Source organism: Brassica napus, chromosome C5 (assembly GCF_020379485.1).
Source record: "Brassica napus cultivar Da-Ae chromosome C5, Da-Ae, whole genome shotgun sequence".
NCBI classification, from domain to species: Eukaryota; Viridiplantae; Streptophyta; class Magnoliopsida; order Brassicales; family Brassicaceae; genus Brassica; species Brassica napus.
In genome coordinates, this window is record NC_063448.1 from 5,651,083 (window position 1) to 5,669,824 (window position 18,742).

At 37.0% G+C, this 18,742-nt stretch overlaps 3 protein-coding genes across 3 annotated transcripts; all 3 read right to left on the reverse strand.

Moving 5' to 3' along the window:
• Positions 1–5,069: 5,069 nt before the first annotated feature.
• On the reverse strand, positions 5,070–6,584 carry LOC106445573 (glyoxylate/hydroxypyruvate reductase HPR3-like). Its single transcript, XM_013887153.3, has 2 exons — positions 6,058–6,584; positions 5,070–5,808 (listed from the first exon to the last, which is right to left on the reverse strand). Exons 1-2 carry the CDS (start codon positions 6,499–6,501, stop codon positions 5,284–5,286), a joined length of 969 nt encoding a protein of 322 aa, XP_013742607.2. The 5' UTR covers positions 6,502–6,584; the 3' UTR covers positions 5,070–5,283.
• Positions 6,585–13,724: 7,140 nt separating this feature from the next.
• LOC106448013 lies at positions 13,725–14,501 on the reverse strand. Its single transcript, XM_013889952.2, has one exon. The coding sequence runs from the start codon at positions 14,499–14,501 to the stop codon at positions 13,725–13,727; it is 777 nt and encodes a 258-aa protein (XP_013745406.2).
• A 2,239-nt stretch (positions 14,502–16,740) lies between these two features.
• LOC125587462 (transcription factor bHLH55-like) lies at positions 16,741–18,042 on the reverse strand. Its single transcript, XM_048758021.1, has 3 exons — positions 17,612–18,042; positions 17,070–17,465; positions 16,741–16,982 (listed from the first exon to the last, which is right to left on the reverse strand). The coding sequence occupies exons 1-3, from the start codon at positions 17,924–17,926 to the stop codon at positions 16,908–16,910; spliced, it is 786 nt and encodes a 261-aa protein (XP_048613978.1). The 5' UTR covers positions 17,927–18,042; the 3' UTR covers positions 16,741–16,907.
• Positions 18,043–18,742: the final 700 nt, after the last annotated feature.

Genomic DNA, 18,742 nt, shown 5'->3' on the forward strand with positions numbered 1-18,742 from the left:
ATGTTGCCAAATATATAAATACGTTAATGATAAGTGTATTATAATGTCCTGATTAATGCTTATACGAATCGTCGACTAAATTTTCCATATATCCATCGTGGGAGAATTATATTAGTGGTGTGGTAGGTGCTTAATTCTTCTACGGGATAGTGAATTTGTATAAGTAGCTATAATATACAAATAAGTTAATCGATATTAATAGCATATTGATAGAGCTAATGGATGTATATTTTTTAAGCTATAAAACGGTAACATGTAAATCCATTGGTATTGTATCACAATTTGCCCAAGTTTTCTTCATAATCTTCAACGAAGCAATACATTTTAGAAAGTTAATAAGAATACTATAGTCAGGGGTGAAAGGCCAAGTAACCCCTTATGCCGTCCGTACGGTTATCTCTATGAGACTATGAATTTCACATATTGACCTTTAATTTTTTAAAGGTCAAATAAACTTAGTATATTCTTATCAAATTTCCTTTTATACTTAGAGAGGCATTAATATTGGAAGAGAGACATTGACGACGTCATTTGAACATGAATTAAAAATCCTCGTGCAGTCAAAAGCCCTCTCGTATATTATTGACATATTCAGTTTAACTTATATATATCTATTTTAAATTCGTAAACTGTTATTCGTTGTAATGAGTTTTGCCACATCAACGGTAACCATGTTAGTAATTTAAAACAAAGCTGGAATTGCGATTTCTGACAAGCTTTTTTACATATCAAGTTTACGTCATAATAGCAACTCAAATTTCAAGGCCGTGGAATGGGGATGGATATAATACGCAACAGAGGCGGGAACAGTACAAGAATGTGGGATGGAGGAACTCCAAAGCTGTTGGAAAGTCGAGAAGTTGGATCCTCCGCATTCATATGGACCTTATAATCATGTTGGTCTCTAGGATACTCTCAAGTAGAGTTTGATCGATGACAATCAAATCATTAATCAGGTTCTCAATGAACAACTTGAGGCTACATCCCTACATGTACGATTGAGAACTGGTCACGGATGTTTACGTCTATTAATTAGATTTCTACACATAGTTAATGATCACACAAGCAATGTGCCGATACATTAGCTAGGAAATCTCTACAAACATCAGTACTGTGTTTTTTATTTCATTCTTGTCTTAGCTCTCTTAAGAGCCCGTAATGATCGACAATTAACCTTTAACTAGATTTTGATCCGTGTGTCCACGGGGTGTATTTTAAAAAAAAATGATGTTATTTGTTTTTTTTATGTCACTATTTAAGGTTGGGCAAAAAACTCGAATTCGAAGAACCGAACCGATCCCAATCCGAATAAGTAGTACTAAATCTGAAGCGAAATTGATTAAATATCTGAATTATTCAAAATTTTGGTATTTGAAGAACTGAAACCTAATTCGATCTGAACCGAAGTATTTTAGGTATCCAAAATATATGATATACTTATATATTAATTAATTTTAGATTTAATATATATAAAAACATCCAGAATATATATGATAATTTTAAGTTTGTTTAAATACTTGAAAATATATACAAATAATGAAACGTAAATATCTAAAATAGTTAAAATATACTCAAAACTCTAAAAATGCTTAAATAATTATTAATTCTCTATCCAAATATTTAGACCAAACCAATTTATATGTTAAGTTAGGTACTCTGACATATGTTATTCAAATTTATATGTAATATATTCTATTGTTTATAGATTTTTTAAAAATTAAAGAATATAATAAATTTTAAATTCCTTAAAATAATTTGAATTGATTATCCAAATCTGAACCGAATCCTCAAAGATCTGAACCGAACACGAATCCCAAACAAACCCGAAAACGAACCCGAACGCCCACCCCTAATCACTATTTTATATCCTATATGTGTCATCATAGGTTACAAAATATGTGTTATCATATAATTAATCATATTTTATACGTACCATCAAATAATTAATCTTATAATTAATAATATTTTATACGTAAAATCATATAAATAATCACATATATTATATTTTAAAATTTTAATGTGAAATATAAAAACCATAATTTAAGTTGCACTACAAGAAAGAGAGCTGTATACCGAGACTCAAGTTTGTCGGAAGGTCGTCCGAAGACCTCATCTCCGAGAATTTTCTGAGAAATGTCAAGACGTCGGAGTTCGGGTCTCGGAAATAATAGGACGTCGGCATCTTGTCGGAAACTACCGAGAAAACGCGTTCTCGGAAAATTCGTCGCTACCAGTTCTCGGTAGTTACTGACGTCGTTCCGACAACTTTTAAAAATTTAATTAAAAATAAATAAATGCAAAAATAACAAAAATATAAATAAAATATAAAATAATATAAAATAATATAAAATCTGAAATATTAATTACATAGAAATTATAATAACGATAAATTTACAATGTTTTTGAGAAAGATAAATTTACAATGTTGTTAAAATAAGAATCTAAATTTACAATGGCGGTGGCGCTGGTTGAGAAAATAACGACGGTGGTGGCCATCATAGAAACGGGACGGTGGCGGTGAAAGAAGAAACGGCGACTGTAGTGGCTGTGGAAGATGCGGCGACGGTGGTGTCCGTGGATAAACGACAAAGATAGTGGCATGTAAGAAACGGCGATCAAGAGTGGTGGCCGTGGAAGAAAGCGTAGTATCAGCGAAAAGTGGAGACTCAGCAACAACAGTTATCTTTTACAGAATAAAAACAGATCTGACAAATAAAATATGTAAATCTAAATAAAGAGAGTAGGAATAGAAGAGAAGCAGAAAATGAAAGTTGAGGTTACAAGATGTTGTTAAACAATTTGTAAGACCTCTATTACAAATTGTTTAACAACATCTTGTAACCTCAACTTTCATTTTTCTAAATGATATTTACAATTTAGCATAGGGTACAAAAAAGCGTGAAGTCACGCGCCCCCAATTTTTTCTCTCAAAACCTAGCACTCGTTGTCTTCAACGTTCGTCTCCGTTTTGCCTCTCCGGTGCCGTTAGGCACTGTGAGAGGGCCCACGATCGATTCTCCCACATAGTCCATCTTCCTCTCCGTTGATGTTTCCGTTGGTGATGGGTCTCTGTTCTGCTGGTGGTCGTCTGCGAACTTGTAGCTCCGGTTTCAGTTCCATTCCGAGATGGTTGTGTAGTGTATTGGCTTCTCTAGCGACTAGGCCGGCACTCTGCTGCTTCTCTCCACCGGTGTACATCTCTCCTCTCCCAACATCTAGGTTATTTCAACGGGGTGGTCCCTAAACGTCGCTTCTTGCCATCTCGGTCCAAGGTAATCTGGGTATGCTCCGCTGAGCTAGGGGTCCCGGGACCTCAGACTTCGTTGTGGAGTTGCTTCCTCATAGAGTCAAGCAAGGCGATCTGCTATGAGTGATGCTTTAATTAGCTCCTCTTTCCCCACTTTGGTGTTGATTGGCGTTGCTTGTGAGTCTGAAATTGATTTGTAGGTTTAATCGAGTGACGCTGTGGAGATTGTTTGATTTCATGGAGCTTGGGGTTGCACCTTGCGGCTGGAAGAGAGAGTAAGATCCGGGATGTGGTGATGCTGCACCCTTACCCTTAACCGGCTGAGAGGACAAGTGCGGTTGGGTGAGTTGAGCGCTATTAAGCACCTGTGGTCCCTGCGGTCCCGTCTTTGCCGGAATTAGGTTCAGATCTTACCCAGCCCAGACTTTGAGGGCGGTCCTTGAGCGGGTTCGACTCTGTTTTTCTGAGAAAGGTAACTGTTCAGGCTGTATATTGAAACAACTTCTTGCTAGCGTCGTATTCCTCGATCTCTAGTCTTCGGGACTCTCCATTCTTGTCCATTTCGATTCGACCTTTCATCCGACTTTTCAAGATTGTATCGTATCTGTTGTCCTGTTCGCCTCCAAGCAGAACGGTTTCAGCTTCGATTGTCATTTGATTACATGTTTTTAAACTTTTTTTGCCGTGTAATCAAGCATAGAGGTCTTACAAATTGTTTAACAACATCTTGTAACCTCAACTTTCATTTTTCTAAATGATATTTACAATTTAGCAAAAAAAAAAAGAACGAGAGAGAAGACCAGAGAAGTTAAACAGATGGACTAGTTTTGTAAAACGTTAATGAAAGAAGATTGCAGAAGAAGAGAAGTAAAGTTGATGAGAAGAGAAGAAAAGTAAAGGTAGATGAGAAGAAATATAAAGATAAACAATGGAAAAGATTGATGAAAGAAAATGAATGTTCGTAAAAAATCATACTAGTAACTAATTATGGTTAAATTAAAAAAATGCTAAAAGTTGATAAATTTTAAATAAAAATTGGTTCCGACGAAATTTTTATCTACTTTATGACGCTTTACCGATGAAACAATACTGTTGTCGGTAATAAACTTCCGACATTATATCTATATCGGAAACTACCGATCAGATACCTACAATATTTGTTCACTCTCGGTAAATTGTCAGTATTTCATTGCTACTTTTCCGATAACAGAAATACTCGGAAAATTTTGTCGGAGCATGGATAGTTTTCTTGTAGTGTTGGTGTTTGAAATTGAGCTTTGTATTGTATTTTTCTTATATATTTGAAAACATTTTTATAATGGTTATTGGAAAATATGTTTGTAAAAATCAAATTTTGAATATATGTATATTTTTGAATGAATTTTTGATATAAATCAATTTTAAATTATTATTTTGATCTGAATATGTATATCAAGTAACATAAGCTCATTACTTTTTAATATAGTGTAATGGACTTCCAATTTTTTAAATAGCATAATCACATTACTTTTTTTTTCTTAACTTACTACTATTTATGTTTCTAAACATCACTATTCTATTTTCTTAACTGATATCTATGTTGTCAAACAAAAGTTTAAAGTTACTTCTACTTTAATAAGATAGATAGATGAAATCAAATTTTAGTTGGCAACATAAATATAGCAACTCAAAACGTATTATTAGGAATAAGTATTGTGGAAAATCACTAGTTAGTAACCATGTTGTGATAACATAGTAGTACCAATACTACCGCCATGTAAGCGAGGGGGTTTCACAAGGCGTACATTGGTCTGGATTTTGTTTGTATAAATGATCATAAGAATAACTTTAGAAGAAGTTTAATTTCTTGACAGATCACTCCCATAATTACACATTAGCATCTTAGTTTAAATATTCTTTCTTGACTATTCCCCTAATATATAGGGGATTCACTGATTAATATTATATAAATACACGTGTCCTTTCCTTAATCATATCGTTCAACAACTAATAATAGATTGATCATTAGCCTTCTTTGATCAAACAAGGACGATCTCTCAACCCAATCGAACCGGGGAAACCAAAGGCTGGTTCTTGAAAAACGCCTTCAAGTTAGCTATCGCAACCTCGGCAACACTTTCCAAAGCCCCTGGCGTGGCCACAGCAGCATGCGGAGACAAGACAACATTGTCCATAACAAACAACTCCTCAGGAACTTGCGGTTCTTTCTCAAACACATCTAAACCGGCACCACCAATCACACCTTCCACCAGACACTTCACCATCTCCTCCTCATCAATCAGCCCTCCCCTTCCCACATTGATGATAACCCCTTCCTTCCCAAGCGACTCCATCACTTCTCTGTTCACAACGTGCATCGTTTGATCCGTCAGAGAGCAGCAGAGCACGAGGACATCGTTGTCTGCTGCCAAGGAGAGAACATCGGAGTAGTAACGGTAAGGGATGCTCTGTTTCTGAGTTCTCGAGTTGTAAGAGATGATGCAGCCAAAGGGTTCGAGTCTTTTGGCGACACGGGACCCGATACTTCCTAATCCAATGATCCCAACTCGCCTACCACTTACCTGCAACAACAACACAGATTCATAAAACAGAACAAGATTCATAAGAAAGTTCTCCTCTTTATCTACAGATTCTCTGTACCCCAACAACAATGTAACGCTTTATCTGCAGAATCACGAGCCCCACCGTCTATAATTCACTTTAAAGTTCTCAAAAAAAAAAAAAAATTCAAGAATTCTTTTTTTTTTTGTTCACTTAAAAAAAATTCACTTTCAAGAAACAGAGAGATAGTTACGGTTTTGAGAAGAAACCTTAATCCCTAGTTGGAATTGCCCTGGTTTCGACCAGTTACCAGACCGGACGTAACGGTCTCCGGCCGGAATACGACGGAGGACGCTAATCAATAACCCGACGGCGCAATCCGCTACGTCATCAGAGAAGGCTTCGCCAGCGTTTGTGACGGCAATGCCGCGGCGCTTGCATTCGGCGAGGTCGACGTGATCGGTGCCGACGCTGGTGCAGACGAGAAGCTGGAGAGAAGGGAGGTGGGAGAGGAGCTCGGCGTCGATCTTGAGCCTGCCGATGTTGACGAAGGCTGTGACGGAGGCGGCGTGGCGGGAGAGGAAGAGGGGTAGTGGATCCGGTGAAAGGTGAGCGTTGAGAAGACGGAAGTTGCGGCTGAGGTGGTCGTCCATGTAAGCTAGAGTAGGTGGGCGGTGAACGAGGACGATCGGAGATTCTGAAGTTTCCCCCATGGTGACTTGAGTGGACAAATATGTATGGTCGCTCTGTTTTATAGTACTCACCAAACTATTATTCGTCTGCTTATGGCATGATAAAGAGCACTCTCATCCGTTACATATAATACTCTAAAGTTTAATATTTGACATTTATTATTTTTATACAAAAAAAAATTAAACATTTTATAAACAAGACACTTGTTAAAGAGAATATCTAAAAAAAAACTCTCATAGTGATTATTTAAAAATAAAATTAAGTTAAAAAACTTGTTAAACAAAAGTTGCAGATACGTATTAAAAATTGTGGAGATACTCTAAATTGTTTTCAGTTTCGTGATTACATTTCATAAAACTCTTAATATATGGAGAAGAATTAATAAGACATTCTAACAAATTGTTGGTGAAAAAAAGAAGACATTCTAACAACCACCACAAGTTTCAGTCCTTTTGTCTTTAGGGAAAGCTAATTCAATTCATGAACGGTTCTTATTGTTTTGTAACGTTTGAGAACTAAGAAAGCTATTTTGAATTAATTGAGCTGTCAAAAACGGACACGACGAAGTTAACATCCAAATATCCGTAAAAATTAACATGAACGTAAAAGCGGTGAAATATTGCGTTAATCTTGGTACATTCATCGAAACTAAAGAACACGTTCATGAAACGACGGAAAAAGATGCAAACAAGGTCACCACATAATGACCGACCCGCGAACAAGCCGGCCGCTACGTAGCGACCGACCCGAGAATGAGTCGGTCGTTACGTAGCGACCGACCAAGCCTCTCGGTCGATCGCTACGTAGAGACCGATCCGCAATGAATCGGTCGCTACGTAGCGACCGATCAAGCCTCTCGGTCGGTCGCTAAGTAGCGACCAATCCGCAACGAGTCGGTCGCTACGTAGCGACCGACCAAGCCATTTGATCGGTCGCTATGTAGCGACCGATCCATCGCGGACCCGATCGCTACGTAGCGACCGAACTGTCTTGGACATCGATCTACGGGTACGACCCAAATCCATGCATTCTCGTCTGTTCCTCAATGCTAGCTCCCATGTACCGCAGTCATATAATTTCTCACTCCCGTCGATTGGATTTATCATGTAAACTTTACGATAAAAATCGCAGAAAGTTCATTCTTATCGATAAAAAATCGTGATAAACATTTCGAATCGAAATACAGCCCAAATAGGTCTAAAACCGATTAGAAACCCACTTACGATTTTTTAAGGAAAAGCCCATAGATACTATGGAGGTTTATAATTGATCCGCAAGAAAGGATAAATGTCAAAATTCCGCAGATAAATGCTAAGTTTCCGCGGATAATCATGAAGATCGGGAAAAATGGAATATCTCCATTTTCGAGTTATGACGGCTTAAGGGCAGGAAGGGGAAAGCTCAAACCGACCTTGGAGGGAGTATATAAGGAGTCCTAGGCGAGAAGCACAAAGAGAGAACTTTTTCAGAGCAAACCTAGCACTTAGAGCAATTTTAGGTAACTTTCCGTTTTTGTTATTCGAGCTGCGACTCAATTAGGCCTTGCAGTCTTAGGGTTATTAGAACTAGGAATCTCGCCGACAGCTCTCGTAGCCCAGGCTCTTACCTCGTTGTAACGCTCAAACGCGGATTCAGAATAAGATCTATTTTGCTCTCTTTTCGATTTCTTATTTTTCTCGTCTTTATTTCGTGTTCTGATTGTTTGGCGTGTGGTTTAGCAGATATCTGGGACCTCTGGAAAATTAGGATTTTCCTAACTTTCTTTATTTAAACGAAAATCCACCGTGCGAATTTCGGTTCCCACAAGGTTGGATAAGGTTTTAGATCATTTTAATAACTTGCAATAGATTGTTATTTAATTTTTCTTTCTTTTGAAATTTATTTATTAAAATTTTATGATATGGTTTAAATTATAAGTTACTTTCTCATAAACGAAAACAAATCTCATGCATCACTAACTTGGTTGCGAAGAATGTTGGTGTTGATCCTTCATTTACACAGTTATACGGTTAGAGCTGACCTTAATATTAATTAAGCGGCAAGACACCAATACAAGCAAATTAAACATGGAGTTGAGGTCTTAATTCATATTAAGTATTATAGGGGCCAACTTTTCAGAAAAGAAATTATGTAGTGTAATAGTTTTTCCCCAACTTTGATTTAATAACCACACAAGCATAGTCCAATGGTGCAGCAGGTTTGGAAATGTGTTAAAACATGTAAAATTCCAATTTATCAATTTAGATATATATGTTTGTGTAGGCAGATGATATCATTTATATATTAATCAGAAACATTTGAAAAGATGTAACCTCAATTTTGTAATAATTAAAAAAGACTTATTGCTTATGTGTCAATCAATTAGGTAGTTAATTAGTTGTACGTGTCAGCCTTACATTGAAATTGAAAAACATGTTGGTCCAATTCGATTTTTATATTTCACTAGAAACATTTAATACCAACTATATGATATCATATGATATTAACTAAAGCAAGGTGGATATTTATTATATACTATTTCCTTAAATAAAACCTACGAAATTACTTAATGTGATTATGATATATATAGTAATTAATGATTTTAAATAATGAATATTTGCTAATAATCTGTATGCTTTCTATCATTTTTGTTTAATTCTTTACTATTAAAATAAATTACATAATTACATTAATCATATATTAAAAATTTAGTTTTTTTGTATAAGTTGTATTTTGAATTTTTCAAAACGAGTATAAATTACTAAAACTGTTAAAAGTCTCACATAAACTTTTGTGATCAATGTTTAAATTTTTTTCTATAATAAGATACAATGATAATAAAATCATATGAATAAATAATTTTATTTTAATAGGTATTTATGTTAATATATATATATATACTTCATATCGTTTAAATGTAATTATATATCATATACGATAGATAAGATTGATTATTTTGATTTATTTATTCTAAAATGATTGCGAATAAATAAGAGCTATCATTTGATTTATATGTGCAAGCCAATTTATTACATAATAGTAACTGATTTCTTAGTTATTTAATATATAATTATTATTTTATTATTTCATAATATGAAGAATGTTGTAAAAAAATGGGGAATTCAATCTCTATTATTAGTGAACAATAGAGGTTCCTTTTATAAGGATTACAAAGTATAAGTAAAAAGGAAATTATCCAAAACCTAATCCAACAGGAAATAGAAAAACTTCTAAAACAGAGAAAAGGAAAACTTGAAGTCTTGGCCGACTTGGATATTGGCCGCCGACTCTCTCTCCTCCATTGGCCACGGCTGGGCCTTGTCTTGGTCTTGGTTATGGGCCATCCACTTAATGATTTATAACACTCCCCCTTGGATGCCATAACCATATGGGTTTGTATCATGCACGATGTTGCCTCATTAAAACCTCTCTAGGAAAACCAAAAACCCAAGACGGGAAAAATAGAAACCGTAGACAGGAAAAAAATACAACACATGACACTCCCCCTGATGAAGACATCACTGAAGATCCTTCAACTAGCGCATACCTATCTGATGAACTAGCTTCCTGAACGTTGAGGTTGGCAGAGACTTGGTGAAGAGGTCGGCTGAATTGTCACTGGACCGAACTTGAACCACTTCAACTTCTTTAGCTTTCTGCAGGTAGTGGGTGAAGAAGAACTTGGGTAAGATGTGTTTCGTTCTATCTCCCTTAATGTATCCATCTTTGAGTTGAGCAATGCAGGCTGCATTGTCCTCATAGATGATCGTATGCTCTCCTTTTTCCTTTCCCACGGCCAAGCCGCTCTCTTTAAGAATATGGCCGGTCATGTTCCTCAACCATACAAGCTCTCGGCTTGCTTCATACATGGCTATGATCTCGGCATGATTAGATGATGTTGCCACTAAGGTTTGTTTTGTGGACCGCCAACATACTGCAGCCCCACCGTGTATAAAAAATAACCTGTCTGAGATCTAGCATTGTGTGGGTCAGATAAGTACCCAGCATCTGCATATCCGGCCAAGCTCTTTCCTGGCTGGTCGGTATAGAACAATCCGAGGTCCGTTGTTCCTTGCAGATATCTGAACAGATGTTTTATTCCGTTCGAGTGCCTAAGTGTCGGACATGAACTGAATCTGGACAGTAAACTCACGGCAAAACTAATGTCTGGTCTAGTATGACTAGCCAAATACATTAAGGCTCCAATGGCACTTAGATAAGGCAATTCCGGCCCGAGCATCTCCTCGTCCGGCTTTTTTGGTCCGAATGAATCCTTCTCCAGGTCTAAGGACCTCACGACCATAGGACTCGACAAGGAATGAGCCTTGTCCATATTAAACTGTTTGAGTATCTTTTCTGTATATGTCTTTTGATGCACAAGGATTCATTTGTCTATATACTCAAATTGCAGTCCCAAACAGAACTTCGTTTTTCCTAAGTCCTTCATTTCGAATTCTTTCTTTAGACATTCGACCGTTTGGTAAATCTCTCCAGGGGTTCCAATTACATTCAGGTCGTCCACATAGACAGACATGATCACGAAGCCCTTGCTGTCGAATCTCTTTATAAAAATACATGGACTTATTGGATCGTTCTTATAACCCTCTTTCATTAGGTACTCTGATAATCTGTTGTACCACATTCGACCTGATTGTTTTAAACCGTACAAGGCTTTATTCAGCTTAATGCAATGTTGTTCTCGAGAACCTTTCTTATCTTTAAGCTCAATACCCTCTGGAATTCTCATATGAATTTCATTATCCAATGGGCCATACAGATACGCTGTTACTACATCCATTAGGCGCAGATCAAGTTTCTCTTTCACGGCCAGACGGATCAAATATCGTAATGTAGTTGCATCCACCACAGGGGAATAAGTTTCCTCATAATCTATTCCTGGTCTCTGTGAGAATCCTTGTGCTACAAGCCGTGCTTTGTATCTCACTACTTCTCCTTTCTCATTTCTCTTTCTCACAAAGACCTATTTGTATCCCACTGGTTTGACATCTCTAGGTGTCACGGTTATAGGGCCAAAAACGCCTCTTTTCTTTAATGATTCTAACTCCACGTTTATAGCTTCTTTTCATTTGATCCAATCTGATCTTTGCATGCATTCATATATGGACGTGGGTTCTAGATCCTCATCTTTTTCCATGATCTCAAGTGCTACTTTATATGCAAATATATCATCGACGTCGATATCTTTTCCGTTCCATTTCGTTCCAGACATTATATAATTTATAGAGATCTCTTGATTGTCCGGCCCTTGTGTCCCATGAAGTTCGGCGTCCCGAACCCCATCATTTGGAACGGTCGGATCATTTGGTACGGCCGATTCACTTGGCTCGACTGTCTGGGTCGGCTCGGCTGGTCCACTAATGTTTTGGACGGTTTCCTTGATGCTCTCGGACCCAGCACCTCTCTTGGAATTCCGAGGCTGTTTATCTTTGGAACCAATAGGTCTACCACGTTTGAGACGTTGTTTAGACTCTGTAGCCACTTGACCTTGTCCCTTCTGGACATCTATTCGTATAGGTGCATTACAAGCCGGGATATATGATTTTGTCACTCGATTTGGGTCAGCAAATGAATCTGGCAGTTGATTAGCTAGCTTTTGAAGATGTATAATCTTTTGGACTTCCATATCACATTCTTTAGTCTGAGGATCTTGCCAAGATATTGATGGTCGAGACCATTCGATTTCATTGCTCAACCGGCCGTTATCTCCTCCTAAGGTCGGATATGTGGACTCATCAAACTGTGAGTCTGCGTATCTGGCCTTAAACAAATCACCGTTTGTTGGCTCAAGATACTTTATAATGGTTGGGGAGTCATATCCAACATATATTCTCATCCTTCTCTGTGGTCCCATTTTAGTTCTCTGTGGTGGAGCAATTGGAACGTAGACGGCACATCCAAATGTTTTGATGTGGGACACGTCTGGCTCATGACCCGTGAGTAACTGGGATGGCGAATATCTGGGATGGCGAATATCTATGCTCACTAGATGGCCTGATGCGAATCAGTTCTGCTGCATGTAATACTGCATGTCCCCACGCTGATACCGGGAGCTGAGACCTCATGAGCAATGGTCTGGCTATCAGCTGGATACGTTTAATGATGGATTCGGCCAAGCCGTTCTGTGTATGTACATGTGCCATGGAGTGTTCTACACTTACCCCCATGGACATACAATATTCATTAAACGCCTGGGACGTAAACTCACCAGCATTGTCTAGACGTATAGTCTTTAATGGAAAGTCTGGAAAGTGTGCTCTCAGTCTTATTATCTGAGCAAGTAGGCGTGCAAATGCCAAGTTCCGTGTGGATAGTAGGCAAACATGCGACCATCTGGTCGATGCATCAATCAGGACCATGAAATACCGAAACGTCCCACTAGGTGGGTGTATTGGTCCACATATGTCTCCCTGAATCCTTTCCAGAAAATTTATGATCTCTTTATTAACTTTGGCTGGTGATGGCCTGGTTATGAGTTTCCCTTGTGCACATGCTGCACATGTGAGATTGTTTGGGACAAATCCTTTGAACGTGTGCCCTTGTGAATTCATTATCAGTTTTCGCATCATATTAGTACCGGGATGGCCAAGCCGGTTATGCCATAAAGTGAAATTTTCGCAGGCATTAGCCTCGATCATACTGATCTTTGCATAGTATAGACCAGTAGCTATTGCGGGTACGGTCTCTAGGACCGTCCTATTGCCTTGGGTGATCGAAAATATGTTAAGGAATTCTGTATTTCCTTCTTTCCATGTTTCAAGGTGGAAACCGTTCAATCTTATATCTTTGAAACTCAATAGGCTCCTTTTAGAGCTAGGGGAATACAAGGCATTTTTAATCTCTAGACGAGTGCCTTTAGGCATCAATATATAAGCATGGCCGTGACCCTCAATCAGGCCGGCCACACCCGCAATAGTGTGTAGGTTTGCACTTTGTATTATGAGATTGACGAAGTATCTTTTGTTTCTAAGAATCGTGTGACTTGAGCCACTATCCACCACGAGTATACTCATCTCATTCATTCTATATAAGAAGATTTCTAATCTCAGTGACTTTATAAAACTTTAAAACTTTCATATTATAAATTCAAACAATAAAAAATAAAAACACCAAATCAATCAAAGAACAAAAATAAAAGTTGAATTTAGTCTTTAAGACAATCTGATGTCTCGTGATCCATTGGATCATCCTTTTCATGGTCGAAATCATCACCACTATCATACCCATTGTCGTGAACCATATGAGCTTATGGGTTCTTGTTCTTAAGACTCTCTTGATAGAGTTCACAGAGATGTTTAGGGGTTCTACAATTCTTGGCCCAATGGTTACTCATCCCGCACCTGTGACAAACGGATTTGGTCGAGTAAGACGGCTTAGATATACCGCCTCGACAGCGGCCAAAATTGGCTCTTCCTCGGCCATGGTTGGAACCACGACCACGGTTATTGTGGTTTCCATAAGCATAATTGTCACGGCCACCACGTCCCTTGTACCCACCACGGTTTCTACCGTGTGTTCTTCTCTCATTATAGACGTGGTTGCTTTCTTTGGGATCTTTCTTTTCATGTTCAGCTTTGTGAGCTTCTGGTAATGGTGCTGAACCTGGAGGTCTCATCTCACTGTTCTTCATCAGGAGTTCATTATTAGCCTCGGCCAGAAGTAGGCATGAGATCAGATCAGTATATGTGGTGAATCCTCTCTCTCTATATTGCTGCTGCAGCAACACATTCGTTGAATGGAATGTAGAGAAGGTTTTATCAAGTAACTCTTTCTCAGTCACTTCTTCACCACAAAGTCTCATCATTGAAACTATTTTGAACAATACCGAATTGTATTCATCCACGGACTTATAGTCCATGAATCTGAGATTCTTCCATTTATATCTAGCATTTGGAAGTAGCACCGTTTTCTGGTGATCATATCTACGCTGTAAAGCGGTCCAAAGGTCTAGTGGATTTTTCATTGTTAAGTACTGATCCTTTAAACCTTCAATGAGGTGATGGCGTATAATACTAATCGCCATGTATCTGTTTTTATCACTATCATTGTTTCCCTCGATGATTGTATCACCGAGTTCCTTTGACCTCAAGTTGATCTTTGTATCTAGCGCCCACTGTAAATAGTTATCTCCAGAGAGATTAAGGGTTGTGTAGTCTAGATTTGAGATTTTTGACATCTGGATCACATTGTCATTTAAAATTCAGATTCACAATGTGATCATCCGACCATAAGACATTCAAAAACAAATCGGCTACAAGCATGCCTTATGCGGCCATGTAATCGAACAATAAGGATCGGCTATATGAAATCTACTTGACCATGGTGCGAATCAATCCTAATTTATGATTCTACTTGTTACAGAGAGACTAAGGCCACACGGCCATATGCATTTATCAATGTGATCAATTTCTAATTCTTATGTTCTATATGCTTTGTTTTGTAGATCTGAACCGGACCACCTTAGAGAGAGAACAGGAACGGATGGAGCTTCAATCTGAGATGAACGGACGTTTGCTGTCTCCAATCGGATCGCAGACGGGGCGGACGCGAGCTGAGGACGGGCGCGAGCTTGTCTCGGGTGCGAGCTGTGAGGAGGTCGGGTCGCCTGAGCTTGGGCATGAGCTTAGCTGAGGCTGAGGACGTTGGACACAATCAGGGAACGTCAATGAGCTGAGCTTGATCGGAGTTGGGACGAGATTAAGGTTGTCTAGGGTTGTCGCCGCTGGCTTAGGTTTTTAGGGTTTAGAGGTTTCGATTTTGTCTCAGGGTTCTGGAGACTATCGTGCTGATAACGTGTTGTAAAAGAATGGGGAATTCAATCTCTATTATTAATGAACAATAGAGGTTCCTTTTATAAGGATTACAAAGTATAAGTAAAAAAGAAATTATCCAAAACCTAATCCAATAGGAAATAAGAAAACATCTAAAACAGAGAAAAGAAAAAATTGAAGTCTTGGCCGACTTGGATCTTGGCCGCCGACTCTCTCTCTTCCATTGGCCACGGCTGGGCCTTGTCTTGGTCTTGGTTATGGGTCATCCACTTAATGATTTATAACACAGAAAAATATAAAATAAGTATTTATTCTGCACAAGGCGCAGATCTTAACCTAAGTATGTATCTCTTTAATAATTTTAAATCTTAAACATTTTCTAAATCTCAGGCCAAAATAAAAGAAAAAAATGAAAATAAACTCAAAAATAAATATTTATATCGAGCAATAACCAAAATGACGTAAAAATGAGAAAGATATCAAAGATAGATAGAATTGGCACGTGAACGTAAACTTCTCATAAATATAATTAACTTTTAAATTGCTAAATCATGATATAAAACCGAGCTGACATAGGGGGTGATTGGTTGGGTTGTAGCTGCAGAAAATTTACTTTAGAATTTAGTCTGTAGAATTTTTGGATTTAGCTTTAAGGGATGTACCTTTAAAATTTCCTACAGCTAAAAAGATGAGACTTTAGAAAATATGATTTTTACAACCATTTTTTGTGTGTTTTTGCTGTAACTTTAGTTTTTTGGTTGTAACTTTAAAAACTAAGATAAAGCATGATTGGTAATATTTAAGTCTGTAGATGAAAATTAAAGCTAAAGTCACTTCGTACAACCCAACCAATCACACCCATAGTTTCATTGTAACCAAATCGTAGACATGATATTTTTCGGCCTAAACGTTAGGTTTTTATGCGATAAATAATTTTTTGACCTAAAATATTTTTAAAAATGAGATCAGTTCATTAGTAAACAAATTATGTAATTAACAAAAAAAAGTTTTAAAAAATTGTTTAAGAACCAAATATATTAATTCGATCAGTAATATAATTTTTTTTCCATATGATATTTTTTAAATAATTTTAATTTGCAGGTCTTATCCTCGTAATTATCTAATTCTTATTACCAATAACCGGATTTACATAATAACGTTGGTAGATAGACTCACATAAAACTAGTCGGTGAGCTACTGACATGCCAGACACCACCGGATTATCCAAAAAAAAAAACTCTTCTTGAATGAATGTCATTTGACCAAAATCCTCTTTCCTTCCTACACAGTTTTAGATTTTTTTTCATTTATCAAATTATCAATTCTGGGCTTAAAATATTTTGGGTTTCAGGCCCCTTAATTTCATATCTGTCTCTGCATATATAGCTTGCTATGGGGGTGGTCATGTGTAATTTTCGTTTTTGTTTGAGTTATACAATCTTTTTGAAATATGACCTAGAAGACAGAGAAAAAACAAAACACAAATTGGAGTTACTAAAAAGTAACGCTTAAAATATTTCTAATATTTGAATATTATGAGAAATTTATTTATAATCCAACAATCTCTAATTTTATATGATTTTTAAAATTCATAATTCAAGACAGATAATTTGCATATCATCACAAATCCTTCTTCAATTGAATACAGCTCTAAAAGTTTAAGCACGATGTCTCCCCATTTTGATTATCTTTTCTTGGAGCTCAGAGAAGTTAATCTCTATTCCTTTCTCAACCTGCAGAATTTAAAAAACTTTCCTAGAATTAATCTTTATTCATTTTCTCTTCATAATTCAATGAAAATAGAATACCGAAAAAATTACCTCACAGACAATGGTGTGTATGAATCTTAGATGCAGTCTAGTTGAGATGCAACTAACAACATTAAAGCATTGTTCATGAACCAGAAGCTGAAGAACACTTGAGAGACAAGATTCGTGTCTGAAACAGCAACTTGCTACTACCTCGATACCGACCAAACAAGTCATCACCTTAAAATCGATATGTGTGTCTCCAACACAAGAACAATATGATGATAGTGATGATGGTGATGAACACGATGCTGCTAACGATCTTATAGGACAGTATCCTGCTGAAGGTGGATGAGTAATAGATCTCTTGATTCGATCTCTTTTCTTGCTGACCTCTTTGATCTTCTTTTCTAAGTCTTTGATGTAATTCACAGCTTCGTTCACGTGATCTGACGAAGAACGCTTACCCTATATATGCAACACCGTAATTAGTTGATTACAAAATTTAGTCCAGTCGATTACAGAAAGAAGTATTTTATAATATATAAAATATCTTGTACGACCAAGGATCTAATTAATAAAGACGATAATTAGGAATGATAAAATGTATATACCTTAACATATTGAGCTGGCAATATATATCTTAGGTGCTTGAAAAGAGACGTGACTTCTTGCCTTCTTTGTCTCTCAATCTCTCTATGTTTCGCTCTCTTGTTCTTCGGCTCAACATCTTCTCTTGGGGTTTCATCTGTCACGGTCGTCTCACGGATCCTTTGTCTTCCGCCGTTTTCAGTATTATGAATGATCGGATTTGATGGATTAGGATCTTGGAATGATATAAACGTTGAAGGAGTTAACAAACTCGAGAAATCCAATTCATTTTCATACGCAAAATCATTTGTGAACGATGAAGAAGATGGAAAAGCCATAGGAGAATGCCTTTCTTTGTCTTGTTGGTGTTTGTGGGAACTGTTTTGGTAATAAGAGATTCTATGGATGCTTTGAGTTGTTTGGTTTTAATAACAACAAAAAGGTTATGCAGAATTTGGGTAGCAATGCGGTGTCATTTATACTACCCAAATATTTTTCTTTTTCTTTTCAAGTATGATTTTTATTTTTTTCTTTCTTCTTTAGTGAGACAGATGTGACGGCAGATTTGTAACCTCAAAGAATTTAACGTTATAATACGTAGGTAGTAGGCCTAGTACGACGAGTGAGTGGGTGTTATACTATTTATTTATTTGTGAAGAAGTGGGTGATAGATACTAAACAAAATATTTGTTTTATCTGGGAAAGCGTTTTAACAGATTAAACTTGAGCTGCTCATATAGCGGCTATCAATTTAGTAATTTTACGTTAGGAACATGTACGTTTAAAATGTGCGTGAAGAATATCTTTGCGTTTCATCCGCTGGTAGATTCTTGATTTGATGAATGTTTTAATTTTCAATAAAATAAAAAATTCGAACAGCTCAGCTCAATTGTTTCAGTTAAGCTTTCTGTTTACTATTTAGTAAACTTTAAACTTTACATTGTAAATCAAACATTGCATTTATATAAATATAGCATATGTTGATACAAGCTAAATATTGGAGAGAAGATCTCACGTCGGAAATATAAAAGGGACTTGAGAAATATATAAGAAACTTGGGTCAATCCTCTAATTGCCAATTGGTTTTAATTTGGAAGCTCAAGAAACTTATCATGGTATGAGAACGGACCCAATACCTTGAATCATTAATCAGG